General features: G+C 39.2%; 3 protein-coding genes across 8 annotated transcripts in view; all 3 read left to right on the top strand.

Annotated features, from left to right (window-relative positions):
- Positions 1-3,378, top strand: part of fam184ab (family with sequence similarity 184 member Ab) — a 221,857-nt gene extending 218,479 nt beyond the window's left edge. For both annotated transcript variants that reach the window (XM_085247044.1, XM_085247042.1), the window contains one exon: positions 2,344-3,378. In XM_085247044.1, the coding sequence (XP_085103170.1) occupies positions 2,344-2,352 (9 nt within the window). In that variant the 3' untranslated portion in view covers positions 2,353-3,378. The remainder of the gene's footprint in view (positions 1-2,343) is intronic.
- A 1,297-nt stretch (positions 3,379-4,675) lies between these two features.
- On the top strand, positions 4,676-6,296 carry ptrhd1 (peptidyl-tRNA hydrolase domain containing 1). The gene is made up of 2 exons (XM_085247045.1): positions 4,676-4,923; positions 5,828-6,296. Exons 1-2 carry the CDS (start codon positions 4,714-4,716, stop codon positions 5,996-5,998), a joined length of 381 nt encoding a protein of 126 aa, XP_085103171.1. The 5' UTR covers positions 4,676-4,713; the 3' UTR covers positions 5,999-6,296.
- A 5,018-nt stretch (positions 6,297-11,314) lies between these two features.
- Positions 11,315-18,467, top strand: part of ncoa1 (nuclear receptor coactivator 1) — a 103,260-nt gene continuing 96,107 nt past the window's right edge. The window contains exons 1-2 of one of the 5 annotated variants that reach the window (XM_085247037.1): positions 11,317-11,530; positions 11,929-11,980. The gene's annotated coding sequence lies outside the window, so the exon portion shown is untranslated. Of the gene's footprint in view, positions 11,531-11,928; positions 11,981-18,467 lie in introns of all 5 variants that reach the window. The other 4 variants (XM_085247038.1, XM_085247041.1, XM_085247036.1 and 1 more) reach the window with 4 other exon arrangements.

Below are 18,467 nucleotides of genomic sequence, written 5' to 3' on the forward strand. Positions count from 1 at the left end.
CTTTGAATCAGATTTTTCAGCTTCCACTGAAGAGAGGCTGCTCAACTGAATCTGTACTTCCCTTTAAGATGCGGAAGAAAACAGAGACACACAAAAACCTCCAATTCAGTCCAATAGCTGTTTGAAGTTTAAAAGTATTACAGTTTCAGAATGTAGTTTTAACTTTGGTGCCTAGTTTTCAAATATGGTGTAGTAGCCATACAATAACAGGCAGTGAAGTGGGGAAGCATCACGTTGTTGTTTTTTCATCCAGACAAGCATGAATAGGTAAAAAAAAAAGATGCAAAAGCCATTTTCATTTCTCGTTATTTGCTTCAAAAAATGGTTTTTGTTTGTTACTGATCTATGAATCATTCAAGCATAAAAAACCATCAACTCAGAATCAGAAACTTTATTGTCATTGTCACGAGAACAACGAAATTAAGAATGGTCCCCGATCATTGCATCATCCCTAGCAATATCAAAATATAAATAAAACAATACAATTCAATAAATAAATAAAAAAAACTCAAGAGATAAACCAGTGTGTGCACATGACAAGCAAAGAACCCATTTTAAATTGTGTCTTTAGACACTTTGTTACTAGTAGCCTGTCACTAAAATACATAATTGTTCCCTTTCTTTATATTTCTTTTAATGAATCTATAAAATGCCCAAAAAATAACAGTTTGCCAAACATTACAAAATTTCGTTTTGCATGACAGTGATCCCACTGCAGTCAAAGCAATCCTGGATAGAACAACATAATAAACTCTATCGGTCATGGACTGGCCTCCCCTGAGCCCAGATCTCTACATTATTGAAGCATCTAAAGGCAAATAACATCCAAAAAAATAGCTTTTAAGGTCTATCAGAAAATCTTATTCAGACAGGATGAAATTGTTCCATTTTTGTAACTATTTTCAGCTGTTTTGAGGCTCTAGTGATGATTTACTGCAGCAGCATCGTGATATGATTTTTTGAGGAGCCAAATTAAACCGTTCTCATGGTGATGAGGGACGGCGCTGCTACAGCCATGTGTTTTTAACAGTTTTGCTAAACGGGGAATACTCTTTAAAAGATCTATTCACTTCAAAGGACTGTGTGAACTTCACTAAACCTTTACTTAGAGATAAAACATTGCGCGTGGTTACTTTCCAAAGGCTGCACAGGAGAGTAGTCATTCAATCAGCTGTAATGGAGAGCGGAGAAGGACAAACACTGGCGTGGCTCATCTTGAATCTTGTGGTTATGCTGCCCCCTGTGGACAGAAAAGAAAATTACACATTCAAACGCTCAGATTTCAAACTTAAATCACACAAAAACACCAGTGGAGTGTGGAAAAAGGTCAAAACCCCAGTTACATTTTCTCAAAGCATCAGAGGTAGACACACAAACAGCTAAATTAACAGTAATATTAATGATTATTGATTCATGATAGTAAAAAAGTTTAGCTGGTCTGTCTGAGGAGAAACAGAATTCCCCCTTATCTTTCTGTCTAAATAATTTTATTTTCTAAAAACAAACATGTAAACGACAATCTGCCACTGCAGTGAAAATAACACACATAAAAACACACGTAGTATTGGACACAGCAGGAGAAGTCAGGATCAGGCGACACAACAACCAATAGGAAGGAGGGAATGTGGTAACTAAAGAACTGGCTGAACTCATCTGTTACATCACTGGTTACAATGAAGACATGTGCACAGGCGGGCATCCCGTTACATGTAGGGTTAGATCGGCTTTGGTAATGCTCCCTCACTAGCTCATGTTCACAAACTAACACAGAGGCTGCTTTGGGCTATTTATTGTAATAGTTAGGAAAATACGTCCAAAATTAACATCTACACCGTGTCTCGCATGAACCTCCACAAAACCACACAGTCACTGATGTTTTAGATGCAGAGCTCAGTTTGATTTATTTCAGTATTTAGACCGGACGAAGTACTAAAACAAACATCTTCCACACAGTTGTTAATGTGTGTCCCCCGCTCTTTCTGCATGTTAATATCAACAGAGTGTGAATGTTTGTTTTTGATTTTGGAGGCAAAAAAGGAAAAAGGTTTTTAGCTTTGGATCAGATTGTGGAGCTTCGCTGGAGGAAGGCCGCTCAGCTGAACCTATATTTTCCTGAGAGATGAAAGCATTAGAGCATCATTTTCTTTTCAATCAGAAAGTCATCATTTGAGGCTAAAGTTGGATTATTATAAAAACACATCGACTTTCGGTGTGAAAAAATCGGAGAGCGTTAAAGTGAAGCTTGTGCTTTTCACCCCTTTATGTTTAAGACTAAACGAGCTGAGCGATCAGCCTCTCACTTCTCTTTCCTTAACTTTCTGTTTGTGTGTGTCCGTCCTGAAGCCCTCCTGAAACAAAGGACTCTGCCATCGACTCCCCGGACGCTCAGCGCCAGGAGTGGTTCGCCCAATACTTTTCCTTTTGATCGACCACAGACCTGCAAACACAACGATTCAGCATGTCAACCGAACTTTTAAAAAAAAGAAAAAGAAAAAGAAAAAACCGATGAAAAAAAACAAACAAAAAACTGGAAAAAATCTTCAAACTATTTGTTATTTATCGTCATTGATCGGTTCGGGGATCAATCCACTTTGGAATCAGTCGACCGAAACTGTAAATCCTGGTTTGAGAATCGCTTCTCCTCGACGTGTCGATCAAACGCACAGAACCTGATGTCGCTGATTTCCACTTCTGGGAGAAACGCCACGATTTTCCACTTCCTGCCGTTGACCGAGACCAAAGTGAATTGAACCCGACCGCGACATCAAATGTCATCGCTCCGATCTGATTTGATTGTTTGATTCTCTCTGATTGTTTCACTGTGGAGGAGTTTCTCTCGTAGTACAGTGACAATGATCATCCGTATGTTTGATGTTTATTTCATTCCTTTACTCTTCGACTTATTTTGCAGTTTCTTGGAACTAGAATAAAATATGAGTGGTGCATTTTCATGCTGCTAATTGCCATTGTTGGACTACAGTAAGAACTATATATAAAGAATTATACGGTAGGTAATTGTGCTCTCTTTGTACGTGGGCCCCACTGCATACAGCATCTTAGACTAGGAGGGCTGATCTAAGACCAGTTCGCCTCCTCATTTATGGTGACATTAACTTCGGACCTGATCCTAGATCAGTTACACTTCTCTGGCGTGCTCCGTGAATACAGGCTCTGATTTTAGGACGGCACCATCATGGCGAGTTTGTTACAGCTGCATAGAAGTTTCAGCCGATTTTGGTAGAATATTAAAACCTGTTTGTATGGTCGTCTGTCTCAACACAGATATAATGATGTCTCACCAATTTTAAAATCAAAAATAGCATATTTTATATTTATATTATAATGTGTATGCTTAATAAATTATTATTGTGACATTTACTGGCGTTTGCTTGTCTTTTTTTAATGAACTGGTGATTTGTGGGGGTTTTTTCCATTATTGAAGTTAACTTATTTTGTTATGAGGTATAAAAAAAAGAAAACAAAAGCTTTTAGTTTTTGTTGAATTAATACAGGAGTGAGGGGAAACAGATGGAAAAGCAGAGGAAGAGACGGTACTCTAAATACACAGGGCTGATTGGGGTGAAAGGAAGAGAGGCGAGGAGTCGAGGCAACGAGTTATAAAGCGAATGAGACATCCTCAGTTCAGAGCTTCATTTTAACGACATGTCAGTTCAATGTGACGTGTGGAACGACTGCTTCATTAAGAGCTTGTGCTGCACTGGGGCAGAAGGTTTGCGCATCTTAAATAACTCACTATGAACAACACAGCTGTCAACAACACACCCGCGAGTGTTTATCCTGCTCCTCCTGGAGCCCACCCTCACACCCTTACACTGTGCTCCAAAGCCTAGACACAGATTTATCCTAACATGTATGCATTGCGTTGTTTGGTCTAACAACACAACACACTCCCTCATGCTGGGGGCAGGACTCTACAGACAAATACTTTTCAGTAGAAATTAAAAGTAGACGTAAAGGTTGTCTTGAACACTGTTGTGCTCACTGGAGATATGAGATCACATCATCAGCAGAGCAGCTTTATGGGCTTTATGATGCAGCTATGCCAAACATCGCTTTAAAATGAGACTGTTCATCAAAAACTTCCCAACAGTCAGTAGAAGTAGCTACTGTCCTCCTGTGCTCCCAAATCTACTTAGTTATTTAAAATCATTTATTACTTAAACATGTTTCTATGAATTTTGTTTTTGGCAGCTTGAATTTCTGCTAAATTGATCAAATCACAGGAGGCTTTACTATTTACAGAAGTAATTGACACAATTTACGTGAGCTCATCTGCAGACAGTTGTATATGCATTTGAAATTTGATGGACAAATAAATGGGATAAGGTGAAGGAAGAACACATTCTTATATGTATACAGATAAAATGGTTTGTAGTGTTTTTATAAATATATATTTATGATGAGTAGGATTATGATTTATGTTTAGAGAGAAGAAAGAAGGTGAAAATAAAGTGGAAAAATAAGAAATATAAGGTGTGGTAGAAAAGGGGAAAAATCTGTGGTGTTTACCCAGCTGTTTCCTTGTTAATGCAATCATAAATACCATAGAATCTTACATATACCAAACGAACAGGCTGCTACACTATGGAGTCTTAACAGTGACCGCTAGAGGGCGGTAGTGCTGCTCATAACACGTTATTAACAGTTTGACCCGGAAAATAAACAGAGCATGAGTTCCTGTCCGGGCTAAAGATGGCGGCGTCAGGAGCCGGGTCTCCCGGCCGGCTGGTCCAGTACGTAGTGGTCCGCTCGGATCTGGTTCATAAACTGTCCTGGCCCCTGGGGGCCGTGATAACTCAGGCCTGCCACGCCGCTACCGCCGCCATCCACCTGCACTACGGAGATCCGGACACACAGCGCTACCTGTCCGAGCTGGACTCCATGCACAAGGTGGTGCTGGGGGTAAGACAGCCGTGCCAAACTCTGTTCAGAAATTCGCTACTTTAGCTTCTTGGAGCATATTGCGGGTTCATCGCCCGATACAGATTAAATACGGAGATGTTATAAGTCGACATTCTTATTTGAAATCAGCAGCAGCAGTAAATTTCTATATAATATCGATTTATGGCTATTATTCACAGTCATTGCTTCTCTAGCAGCATTTAAAACCCTTCATTTTAACAAATAATAATATCAGAGTGATCAAGCTGAGCGCCGAATTAAAAGACCAGTCCTACACATTACGATACGGTGATAAATTATGCGCTAGCAGATACATTTTCCCTGTAATTCATTAGACTTTTAAAGTCTGTAATTTCAAGTAGAAGTTCGCAATAAGAGATTTTTCTCCTCAGAAGCAGGGCTGTCAAACACAGAGGCCAAAGCCAGTGAAAGGTCCACTTCGGCCCAATAGGAGGCTTTACAGTGTGTTGTGTTATTATTAACTTCTCCCAGTTTTTCAATTAAAATATATATTTTTTTAAATTGCACTTCACTTTTAAAAGAAGTGTCAGAGTGCTGATTTATTCCCTATAAACATAATATGATATTACATTTTTAAGAGACTGGCAAGGGGTGTCTTTCATTTTGCCTGTTTTCAGCTTTCAAGATGTTCCCCTTTACATTTAAAAGGAAAGCATTGTGCTGGTGTATTACTCTTAACAGCTGTTGTCTATTGTTTTTACTGGGCTGCTTTATTAAACCCACCAAAGCCTGTTAGGACAAACAAAGTGGTGCATATAGAAATAGATGTACTGTCTCAGCCTCTTGTTTGGACAGACCTGCAGTGTTTTGTTCCCAGAACTCTGTCCTTCATTGCAGGAATCTGTTGCAGTCATCAGTGAGAGTATGCTTTTTTTGTCTCCAGGCTCCAGACGAGGCTGCCCTCTCTGGTCTGTCTGAGTCTCTGACGCAGGCTGGTGTCTCCCACAAGCTTTGGATCGAACAGCCTGAGAACATCCCCACGTGTTTAGCCCTGAAGCCGTATCCAAAAGAGACTGTCCAGCCACTGATGCGCAAGTTCAAACTCTTCAAATGACTTCCCCTCCAAACACCGCCGCCTCGCTGAGACACTCTCCATCCGGACACTCGTTTTTATTTTAAATTGCAGTCTGCAAAATGGACAGTGGGCACTGCACCCTTTTCTGTCCAGAATTAAAATCTGAAATACTGTCTGCTAATCTGGGTTTATTTGTTCTGATGTTTTACAAAATACAAAAGCTGTGTTCATTCGTTTGTGATGTAAAAGCAAAATGAGACGCCAACAAAAGTCCCTTATCTCACCCCCAGCTGGTTCTCATTGCTCATCTAAATAAACCATTCCTGTTTAATGCAGTGTAACTCAGGTGTATGTTATCATATTGTGAATCCTCTGTTTGAAGATGAAATTTATGCCGCTATACTGATGAGTGTGGATTTACATGCCTGCACTGTTTTATAACTGGAGCTCTTGCCAGCTGATGTTTCACCGGAAGATTTGAACAATATTTATCTGTTTTACACTCTTTTATCTAAATTCATGTCACAACTGGAGCCCATCCCAGATGTTACCGGGTAAAAGTCAGAGTCCTCAAGTCACCAAAGAGCCTGGGATTTAAAAAAGAAACAGAAGAAGAAAGAATCCAAGAATTTAAATTTATCTCATCTGCTTAATCTATAAACTGACCTAACAGCTGGCCAAGTTATCAGCTCACATTTAATGAGCCGATAAGGTTCAGAGTGTGTGTCCAATCACACTTTACTTCTATGAGGCCCTGCACTACCTGTTCATTGTTAATGAGTCATTGTAGCAAGATTAAGCAACTCTGAATCAACCTCTCTGTACACACTGCAGGTCAGTTTATTTCTCTTGCAGTTATTTGATTGATTAAATATGAGAAAGTAGCAACAAGTGCTTTCATAATTTCCTGGAGCCGTCTCATAATATCATAGAATTTCCTTTAATCGTTTAAAAACGATCTGAAAGCCTGTTTCTTCTTGGCCTGAGTTTTAATCTGTTTATTTCAGTCTAATGGATACCAGAAACAAAAACATATGAAACTAAATAAAAATGACCATTTCAGGTAAGTTGTTTTAATATGAATTCGATTTTTTGATTGTTTTTTCCCCCATAATCAGTCACTTGCATTTTATAATAAACACATTGAATAACTTGGAACCTCACACAGAAATAAATGCAAGCATAAAGTTTTTTTTTAAAAAAGAAATTAATATAAATTTTCTCTATAAAATTGTCCCACAAAGCCTGGCTTCTTTTAAAATGATTATTATTATTACTGGAAATCACAAATGAGATCCAGCAAATCTTGACACACAAAGCTGAAGCTTTAAAAAGGACTCTCAGAAATTTGCCCTTTTTTCTTGTAAATTTGTAATATTTTACCACTGAATTTGAGATTTCTTTTCTCAGAAATGTGAATCTTTTGATTGTAGATTTTTTTTCTATACATTTAGATTTTTTCTGACATTTTTGTTATAAATTTGAAAAAAACAACTATATTTTTCTTGTTTGTTTTAGTTGTTTTTATGTTCTATACTAAGTAAGAAATTAAGTAAATGTCTGCTGCCTTTAGATTTATACGTTACTTCAAAGCTGTCTGTAAAGTTTCATCAGCCAGTGTGCTGCCAAACGCTGACAGTGAACTCCATGCTGACCGTCTCGCCCAGTGTAACCAAGTGTTGGTCAAGTTACTTAAAAATAGTAATTAGTTACTAATTACCGATTACTTCTCCAAGAAAGTAATCCAGTTACTTATCGATTGCCTATTTTCAAAAGTAATTAATTACTTTATTACTTAGTTTCTTCCCTTCCAGAGTGTACAGTGGACGCTAATGTTTTTGTAACTGTTTACCGAATCAAACTCAAAGTAATGTCAGTACACACTTAAAACGCTGCGTGGTCGTACTCTCTCCTGCACTCCATATTATGCATCGTTGATCTGCACAGGTGTCTGTTGCTGCCACGGACGTCGCACACTCATACATCATTTGAGACACTCTCGCAAGCAAAATCACGGTTTAGTAACGCAGTAACACAGCGTGCTTACAGGAAAGTAACAGTAATCCAATTACTTTACTCATTACTTCAAAAAAGTAATCAGATTATGTGTTACTGCCCATCTCTGGTGACGAATAAGAGCCAAACCTCATGGATGACAAAAGAGAAAAAGAACACTTGAGCCTTGGACACTGTAGACTCCTCACCTGAAAACTGCAGAAATTAAAATGTAAAAAAAATTTATATTTACATCAAGTAATTTCTCATTTTGAATACGCTCCTGTTTCTTATCCCACGTCTGTTTACTGTTTTTCCAACCTGCAGAAGTAGACGATGGACCTAATAACATCCCCGTAATAACATCAATAGAACATCATTAGAAAATGAACTTCAACCATTTTTAAAAAGTAATTAAAATATTTTTATCTGATACAGGCAATGCAGAAACTGAGCAGCTGCAGGACAGTTAATAGCTACCGCTAACCGTCCACCTCTGACCCTGTACACAATGTACAGTTCAAACTTAGCGTTTTCACTCATAAAGTACATGTAGAAGTGGTCAGAAGCTCACAATAACTCTTAACTGAGTCACTCTGACAATAAACTAGAGGTCTGAGAGAAACCAAAAGTTGCTGCAGAGCCTCTCAGCTGCTCTTTTTGCTGTTGTGTTAACACAAACTTCAGATGTTTGTGATGTTCATAAACATACGCTTTCTCTCGCGTGCAGTTTTATCCAAAAAGACTCAGAAATAATTCATGCTAGCGCCGCACTGTCAGTTGTTTTTATTTATGCTTCACTGAGAGGCTATCAAGCTTGACACTGGATATTTTAGGAACCTGTTTTCTTTCCTAACAGGGATCTCAGCCATGACGTTAAAAAAAAGGAAGAATAACTTGGAATCGAGCCGACTGCGAGCACAGCAGTAGTAAATTAACTGTAGATCATTTACATTATAAACTTGGGCTGTAAATGCATAACAAAAATGGTTTTAATCCAGGCGTGACTCATCTTCAGATTTCACCACTACTTTCAGGCACGCTGTAAAGAGGCATTTAACAGGCATTATTACATTTGAAAAAGGCAATAAAAGACAGATAAACAACAATAAATCCCACGTCTAGAACTCCATGTGTCCAAACGCCTGCTTTCATAACTCATAACCTTGAACTCTGAAGTAAAAGCACTCTGAAGTATGCGAGTGACCAATCAACATATTACACACAATGTAATTACTTCAGTGTATTTCCCAGAATATGCTGCCTTAAACACGCTACTGTAATTTTATCATAACATCCAGAGTTCAAAGGAGCGGCAGGATGACAGGCACACTTAACAGATGAGTGTTGTGCTGCTGCGTTAGTTTATAGAGATGAGGATATACGCTATATTTATAAATTTGGCCTCAGTGGTTTCCAAAACTTGCCAGAAAACAGCAGAAGATGAACTGCGAGCTCTGACAGAGCAAAGTCCGTGCACGTCTCTGTGACAGTGTTTTCATGTGAGTGGAAACGAAAGCAAAATAATGATCAGCATTTATATAAAATTAAGTTAAAGATGCCAAATGACAAATCAGATCTGCTTCTGCAGATGCTTACAGTGATTTTTCACTTGTTGGGCAACTCCATCATCTGGTTCAAATGAACCAAAAACAGAAGCGGTGCTGAAGGGGGGTTGGGGTGGCATCGACCCATACATATTACTGAACGTGTACGCAGTGTGTTGTGTTCCTGTTGCACTTTTAGTGACCAGTGGAGTCCAGATTGGAAATGCAGTTTGCTGATAAGCTCAATGATAACAAAGAAAACGTGTCGCTGTTTTCCAGCAACATTTACGATCAGTTATTGATTAGTGGAGCTCAAATAAGTGATTAACTTTGTATGGCTCCTTCACTAAAATGCTGTTTTCTAACTTTTATTTTATATATTTGAGAGTTTTTTGTCACATAGTGTTTATTTCTTCTTGACTGTCAGCTTTTATCTCAGTATTTCTTTTGGTAATTTTTTTTAAGAAATTGACCTGATTTTACCCTTTACATATATCTCTTAAATTTACCATTTTTTCATACATTTGCCTGTTTTTTTCCCTGTAAATGTGTGAAAAATACTGTCAATTTGTAAAGTTTTTTTTCTTATGATAAATTTAACTGCCTAATTTATTTATTTATTCTTTTCTAAATCTGACTTTTTTTTTTTATAGTAAATCTGTTTGCAGATTTTTTTTCTTCCTCCCATCATTGCCAAATGCTTGCTGAGGGGACTGTCTGTTCATTGGGTCTTTCTCTGTACAGTATAAAACACCTTCAGATTACTTTTTCTTTTGCTGAAACGGTGCTTTATGAGTAAACTGTTAAGTACAGTTTTAATGTACCTGTATTTTAAGTAATTTGACACCTTTCTACTTCAACTACACCCAATTTTGGATGCAGATATGGTTCTTGGTACTGTATACAGTACATACCAACTTTAGTTACCTATTATTTGTATAACTCCACTAATACACTGAATTGGTGAAGTTATATTATTAAAATAAAACCGTATATCGGTATATAAGAAATTCATAATTAATTTCAAAACAATTAGAGTGATGTACATACTGATAAATCAAAATATAGGATTCACTAAAATTGCATGTATGAATCTGAATAAAGACTGTTAAACTTTAACTACATTTTGATGATAAAACTTTAGCATTTTCACCAATTTTTTTTTTTCACCTTTGAGGGTTATCAGGAAAGGTGGAAGAGAGCAGGGGAAGGGCAAAATTCCCAGCTTGTAGCATAGTGGTCACCTCCTTAACCTGGAGAGTTATACTGGTGTACGTACAAAGTATTTAATGTACTACTTTCTGTAAACACAGCACAGAGCTGCACATGAACCTGAAAATCAATGACATCCATCAGTCAGTCCATCGAACCAGATCCGACTCATCTCTTTGCCATGATGACTGCTTGAGAATCCTGACAGGTACCAATCTGCAGATCTATCTCACACTCCAGCTTTCCATCACTTGTGACTCCCAGATTCCATGACGCTTGAACTCTCTCGCCTTGGTGCAGCTTTCTGTAGGAGACCCAATGTTTTCTACCTGCCCTTCCCAAACCATGTTTTCTTGAAAACGCCCCGGCGAGATATATGACACATCAGGGATTTTGCACAGTGCGTGTACGGCATCTGGATTTAGGAGGCCTAATAGTTTCCAGAAAGCATCAGTGCTCACCCTCCTCCAGTCACTCGGTGCGGTGTGGCTAAATACACGCTGTATGTCTGCACATTCACCCTGACACATGCGACACATTAATCACATGTAATCAACAGTCGGGTCTCCCCTCTGTCAGCACTGTGGAAGCGTCTGCCCGCTGCCCTCGGCGTGAGCGCGCCTCGACGCTCCGCGCGCACGAGCAGCCCTGTTTGTTTGTGTTGAGCGATTGGAAATGGCGGAGAGCAGAGACCAAAGCGATAACTCGGGCTAGCAAAAGCAAGTGCGCCGTCATTGAAACGCAGAAACCTTTCGCAAGTGGTTCTCGGAGTTACTTACGGTTTGCTGCTGCTGACGGGACACAAGTCGCACGCGAGGTGAGCGGATTTTCGGAGCGAGGTTTGGATTTAGCGGAGCTACTTAGCTGGCTAAGCTAACCGTGCTAGCAACCTGGCGTTAGCTGGCTCAGAGTGGTGTGTGTGTGATTTTAAGCACGCAGGCTTGTTTGTCAACATAAGCTGACGTTAAATTGATAGCGAGCCAGCTAACATACAACTCCCCCGGTCACCCATCTTAACCTGAGTGTGTTTATAACATGGTGGCCACAGTTAAGCGCAGATTTATCTGTGCAAAGTGAGAGTGGATAAAAAAGTCAGACATCTGACCATCCTGGTCGCCAGCAAGCTGCAAGTTAAGCTGGTCAGCCAAGTTAGCTAACTGGCTTGCTTTGCACACAGTCTAAACTGACTCTTTTGTTTGCCTGGGAATTAATCAGCCAGCGTGAAGCAAGGTCTCAGTGTTTGCAAGCTGAACGGACGGCTGAACAGGTAAGCATCGCCGTGAATGCATGACATGTCATCCCTACAAACCCTGACTCAAGTGGCTGCAGCAGCGCAGGGTGCGCTCAGGGCCTCCAAACTTGCCTGACTCATTTTTGGTTTTTCCACATAACGTTACTAAATTTCACAGACACCATCTTCTCAGCGGGATTTATAACGTGCAAGGCTCCGCGGAGCTTTTTCTTTCACTCCTTTTCCCCTCCTCCTTCACTCCCCCGCCACCTGCAAAGAAACGAGATCAGGCAGGTCTTATGTAATATGGTAGAGCCGGCCTCAAGGTGTCGCTATGGTTCATTCAGGCCAGATTCACAAATCAGCGTGGCTTACAGGCTTTGATGGTGGGCGTGTCCGACAATTGGCGGTATCCATTGTCATAGCAGCAGCACTTAGCCAGGCTAGCTGCGTGTTAGCATAGACAATATAAACATGTCTGCCTGTCACGGCAGTTCGTGAAATAGTCACAGCCCTTTAATCCACTGACTTTTTGTTTCTGGCTATGAACTTTCCTTGGACTCGTGTCACGTTAGTGAGCACGAAATCCACGTTTTCCAGAGGGAATAAGTCCACATATGGAGGCTGTTGGAAGAGGGTTGGTGGTGGAGTTGATCATTTTGGCCTTATACTTGATCTCTGTTTACACATTTGCTTTGCAAACAGAGGTTGGTGGTTGAATTCCAGCTGTGGACACAAATGGATTGTGTCAGGAAAAGCAGTCTGTTTAAAGTTGTGCCAAATGAAATGTGGTACTGTGAACTGTACTGTTAGGTAAATTATAATAATTTTCAATTATAACGCAGCTATTGCTCTGTTTTCAGGGGTGAATGTGGAAGGTATACATGCTGCAGACATGAGCAAATGTGCAAATTTGTGTGACTGAATATGAGGAAACTTTTTCTCACTATTTAGCTTGCATTCTTTCCGATGACCAACAGGGGATGACTTCTTTTCTTGTCTGCCATATATCTGCATGTCCTCCTTCTGTACATCTATGAATCTTCTCTTTGCTCTTGTCCAAAACTCTGTCTACACTGTGGTAGAACAGTTTGCTTCCGTTTTACCTGGTCTACTGCATGCACAATATTCCTACTTTCCTGCTATCCATCATATCAGCCAGGTCTCACCCTTTAAGTGTAAGGACTGTGACTGATACAGTCCCTACTCTTACTTCCACACTCCTGCTTTTCCTTCTCTCTTGCTGCCTCCTAACATGCCTTCCCCCTCTATTCTCCCTTTGTTTTTAGCCAACAGCAGCACAGTTTTCACTGGCATTGCGTTGGCCAACAGCACCGGAGGTGGTTGTTGTTAACCCTGGGACCCAACCGATCCGTCATGACAATCTTATTCTTGATGGTCCATGTGTTTAATTGAGAAATAATTTTACACCAGAGGCTTTTCCTGATATATTCCTCCTCATTAATCTGGCCTTGGGACCAGCAGTAGGAGTACACTGGCTTGTGCCAGTGTCAGGTTTCAAGGTTTCAACAGGGGAGTGACTGGTTTCCAAATGACTTATAAATGTTAATGTTTATATAGAAGTTTAAATGCCTTGAGTTCCCTTGCTCTGTGACCTCAGTAAGCACTTTACTGGTAAACTTCCTTGGTTCGGTTGCTTGTTTCATATTGACTAAAATAAGTTAATTTTATACTTTATAGTCAAATAAAGAGTCAGAAAATAGGATTGTATTCTCAGTGGCGAGTGCATCACAGTCATATCCACCCCTTGCTGTTCATGTCAGGTTTCAAAACATCAACGTGTCGACATGACATTCATCATAGGATTTCACTAACCTGTGGATGGGCCCATATTTATACTTTCAATGCTTGTTATGCTTGTTTCTATGCTTGATCGACTTCTCATTCATTTTGATTGCCTGAAACATGTGCCAGTACTTGAAAAGTTTAACTAAATGAGCACTGAAGCCTGAAGCCTTTGTTTACCTGTAACTTGTGCCTTGAATCTTGTGCAGAACCTCAAAGTGTCTATAATGTCGGTTATAGCTGTGTGGTGTCATCAGGTGCAATTTCAAAAATGTGTGTAACAGCTAGTAATTTAGGTTACTCTTGCATGTATTTGTGTTGTAGTTGGTCCTTTGTGTTAAACCAAGTGTTTAAGTCAAAAGACTAGCAGTGAAAACTGTTCTCTTCAGCTGTTTGATGTGCTTTTCATATGTAGTTTTAAATCATTGATGTTGTTCTTCCCCTTCATTGTAAACTCCATCAACTTTTTCGCCAGTCAGCGTCTTACCTGTGCTTATTGTTACAACATGCAAATAGACATGCACTATAATTCCACTTCAGAGTACAGCTTAACCCAATATTATGTGGCACAAGGCTGAGAACTTAAACTCTTTGGAGTTCGGTTTCATGTGGAGCTCTTGTGAGATCATGAGGATGAATAGGGTCCTATGGAGCTGTAGCCCAAAAAATGTAAATTTAATGAAGCAAACATTTTTTGTGAAATACTTTCCTTAAATACTAGGGATGTCACAACACCATGAGCTGCTTCACAGCATCCAGTATTTTGGTTTCAGACATGAAGTGAGAAGCAGAGAATTTCCCCTTCAACCAGCTGCTTTCTATACACACATGGTCTGTTGTAGTTTAACTGCCTTTAACTAATTCTGGCTTTTAGTTATTGTTTGGACAATGATGCCATTGATGGAGTGTGTCCTGTCGTAAATCCTTAACTGACCAGTCATCATGCATATAATCAATTCTAGTGTTTTTCGGGAAAAAACAAAGGTCATAAGTGTTGTTTTATTTTGGTTTGGACACATTATCAGTACTCTGTGGGGGTGTTTTTTTTCTAGAAGCACGTGTAAATGATTAGTTTACCTATTTAGCTCCTTATACTCCTTGCAAGATGATCCCTGCTGTGCCTCCAGCTGAACTGAAGCCAGTTTCTGTACTTATTAATTAACCCTTTACAGCCGATCGGAGCGGGCACGCTCTGTTTTGCGTAACTATTTTTAAATCCCGGTAGCTCTGCAACCAAGTAAGCTAGCGCAATAATTTTTTTTGCATATGAAACTGGAGGAGTTGTACTTACATCTTATGCCATCAGCTTGTCCTAGGTCACAGTTTCCTTCCACATATAGCTTTGCAAAAACTGCATAAAAATCACTTGCAGCAACAAAAACATGATATTCCAGAAACACGCTTCGCCGATCCATCAGCTGTTTGTAACACTTCCTACGTCCATCAGCGCGAACTATCACATGACCGCATGACCTGCCCGAAACCGGAAGTGACGTCATTTTGCGGAAATGTAGTTTTTTACGATCGGGGCCTTATGAGCTTGTGTTTTATTTGTTATGTGTTTTAAAAAGTTATGTTTGACTTTATGACTTTCTGTGTCGTTTCTGGGATGCTTAAGACTCATATTGCACTGCTGGAAATAGTTTATTTTGATGCATATGCTGTTATTTTGCAAATTTGCACTATAATATTTATTTTCGTTTTTCCTGCAGTATATAAAAATTGGTGTATTTCAAAAATAAAACTATGAAGACACTCAAAATAAATTTCCTGTGGTGGGAAACTAGTTTGTGTAACTTTTTTGTATTTACAGTTTTGAGGGATAAGCCTCTTAAATTTCTCTAACTAGAAATATATGTTAAAAAAACAAAAACGATTTTCAATTTTTTTGTAGTTTATTGCACTTTTTTGCAATTTATGTAATTACTATGCACCTAATGCAGACATATTATTAAAATTTGGACTATAATGGTTGTATTGATGTATAGCAACTTGAAATGCTCCCAAAAATGGCTCCACAGCATGTAAAAATATAATATAAGCTCTGGCGAACTTGGTTCTATGGTAGGTCTTAAAGGGTTAATGGGATTGGAATGTCATTTGGAAATGAGATCGCACATAAGTATGAATCGAGATCGCGATTTTCTAACGATTAATCGTGCAGCCCTAGTTAGGGTTATGCGCACCATTGTGAGCAGAGGTGCGCATTTGGAAATTGAATTGGCAGTCTTTGACTTCCTCGCCTCTGTCAGTGCACCCCAGGGTGGCTGTGGCTACAATGTAGCTTGCCATCATCAGTGTGTGATTGTGTGTGGATGACTGGATATGTAAAGTGCTTTGGGGTCCTTAGGGACTAGTAAAGCGCTATATAAATACAGGCCATTTACCATTTACCATTCCATACACTTGACTACAAAGCAAAAACATTTCAGCTAAAAATATAGATTTTAAGTAGCTTCAAACATAATATGATGCTTAATGGGGGGAAATACTGCCAAGTTGATATATTCTACAAGGGGTCAGCTGTACATTGAACTCTAATTCAAACTGATCCTTGGGATGCTGCAGGTTTGTCTTCATGGGCACAGCTTCACACTTGCTTGAAATTTAATTATGATCAAAATACAAAGAGTTAATTATTGTGATGTATTTCCACTAAACTTGTTCCCAGAATTGTCTCTGATTATTCCAATTTTCACCAAAGTTTCACGCATTTCCAGGCATTCACAGTTTCACACGGGGAGCTGTGATATGATGCTGCATTTATATCGTGTTTAATCTGTTTGGATGTTGTTAACACCCCTAGTAAAAAACTGAAGGCAGCTTGTTTGATAGTTATTTATTTTCAAATGGATATTCTTACGGTGAATAAACCTTAAGGCTAAGCTGATGTTGCTGATCATTTACTGATTACCTTAAATATTAGGATTACAATAGGCTGCTCATAAATTCTATTTGAGCTTTATTAATACTTTGAAATTTGACCTTTTATTGCAATGGTAACTGACAAATGGTGTTTAAACAGTCATCTAAATTGTGCCTTAAGAGTTCTGTCTTTGATATGTAAACAGAAGTCTGTGATAAGAGGGCTGAATTGGGCTTTGCTCCTTGAGTGTAAATCTGTTTTACATGCAGGGGAGGCAATGGATATTTCCATAGATCCCAAGTTAACAAGTTAAAGTTTTCCAGTTGACTGTTTTCAGACACAAAATGCAAGAAAATGCAAAGCAGCTGCCGTGACTCAAGGGCTTATTATGCATAGGCTTTAAGAATTAAGCTGTTTTTTTTCTTGTAGCCTGAGATCTTATGCTTACCAAGGTGTATTTGTCAGATTACTTTTCTCCAAATCCTAAAATAATATCTTTGTAAGCTTTTGCAGGTATTTTTAGGGGAAAATCATTTGATTTTTCTTATCATGCATGGAGCAATTGACTACTTTGTTTTTGCTTGAGTGTGCTCAGTGATAGCTGCTAATCTGTTTGTGTAGTACGTGTAGTATTGCTGCTGCAGACTTTGTCTTGTTCTAAGTGAAAGCATTGTAACTGTGCTTCATTTGACCGAGATGTAGCCCACATAAGTATACGGAGTTCAGCGTAGGCCTCAGTTATTCAGCTCGAGGTCTCTGAGTGTGGCACCAGCATGGCAGCACATTAAGCCCAACAAGATTGTCAAAACAAAACGAGGCTGGAAGTAGCGAATTTCACTATTATTGTTTTGCAGCGTTTAAGAAAAACAAACAAAAAACATCAAAACTAATATTTAAATAATGGATAGACTTTGTTTACAGCTTAGAGGCAGCGAAAAGATATAGATAATAACCACTGTTTTTCCTGGTTTAAAGAGAACCTCTTTTTGGTGACATATAAGCTCAGTTGGTCATACAGTAAACGTACAGTAAAGGCAATCGATGAGAGTTACTTGTTTAACAGAAGTCTATGGATTTTCCTGCCCATTAGATAAACAGCCCAGTCATCCACACCTTTATAGGGGACATGAAACGCTGTACATATAAAGGCTAATTTACACCATTGAGCTCTGCTCTTAAAAACTGTTTTAAAAACATGTTTCGTGCCATCTTCTGTCAGTATGGAACATGTGTCATGTGCTTGGTTGGTTGCAGCTAATAGACTTAGATTAGTTTATTATAGCTACCTAGAGACAGCATTGATACTGAAGAGGAAAATAACGACACTAAAATTAAAAATCAGTTTAAGGGGATCGCATTTGTGCTGCCCCAGACTGCAGCAATGAGTTTTATGTACTGTCCACTGTTCTGTCTGTCTCTGTAGCAGTAAGTGGCTGTTTGGCTAGCTGCATTTAAATGGGAAAATCTAGCTATGTTGGGGTTTTTAAAGCACTTAATATGAACGGTGTGGAGGAGAGCCTGTTTGAGCCAGGTGACATGCCAAAGCATGGCATCAGGTCAGATGTTAAAATACAAAGTACAAATGCCCTGAAGTCTGTAAGATGTGGTAGTTCATAAGAGAAAATGTTTCTTTGCAGTTTTGAGCTATTTGACTGGAGATTTATTATCATAATACTGCAATTTGTTGACTTTTTTGAGGGTTGCTTTGTTTTACTTTCAGAGTGGCAGGGATCAGGTTGAAATGGTCCATTGGGGCGTATTTTGCCTATGTGTTCGTGAGTGCATGTGTTTATTGATACTGGGATGCCTGTGAGTCATGCAGTTGTATTGTATTACCTGGTCTGAACTTCT

Source organism: Mchenga conophoros, linkage group LG15, assembly GCF_057382185.1.
Source record: "Mchenga conophoros isolate Kocher_MC1m ecotype Shallow Benthic linkage group LG15, M_conophoros_male_GT1.1, whole genome shotgun sequence".
Lineage (NCBI taxonomy): Eukaryota > Metazoa > Chordata > Actinopteri > Cichliformes > Cichlidae > Mchenga > Mchenga conophoros.

Coding starts and splice junctions, on each gene's coding strand:
- ptrhd1 (XM_085247045.1), top strand. CDS start 4,714: ATGGCGGCGTCAGGAGCCGGGTCTCCCGGCCGGCTGGTCCAGTACGTA. Junction 4,924..5,827: donor TGCACAAGGTGGTGCTGGGG/GTAAGACAGCCG, acceptor TTTTGTCTCCAG/GCTCCAGACGAGGCTGCCCT.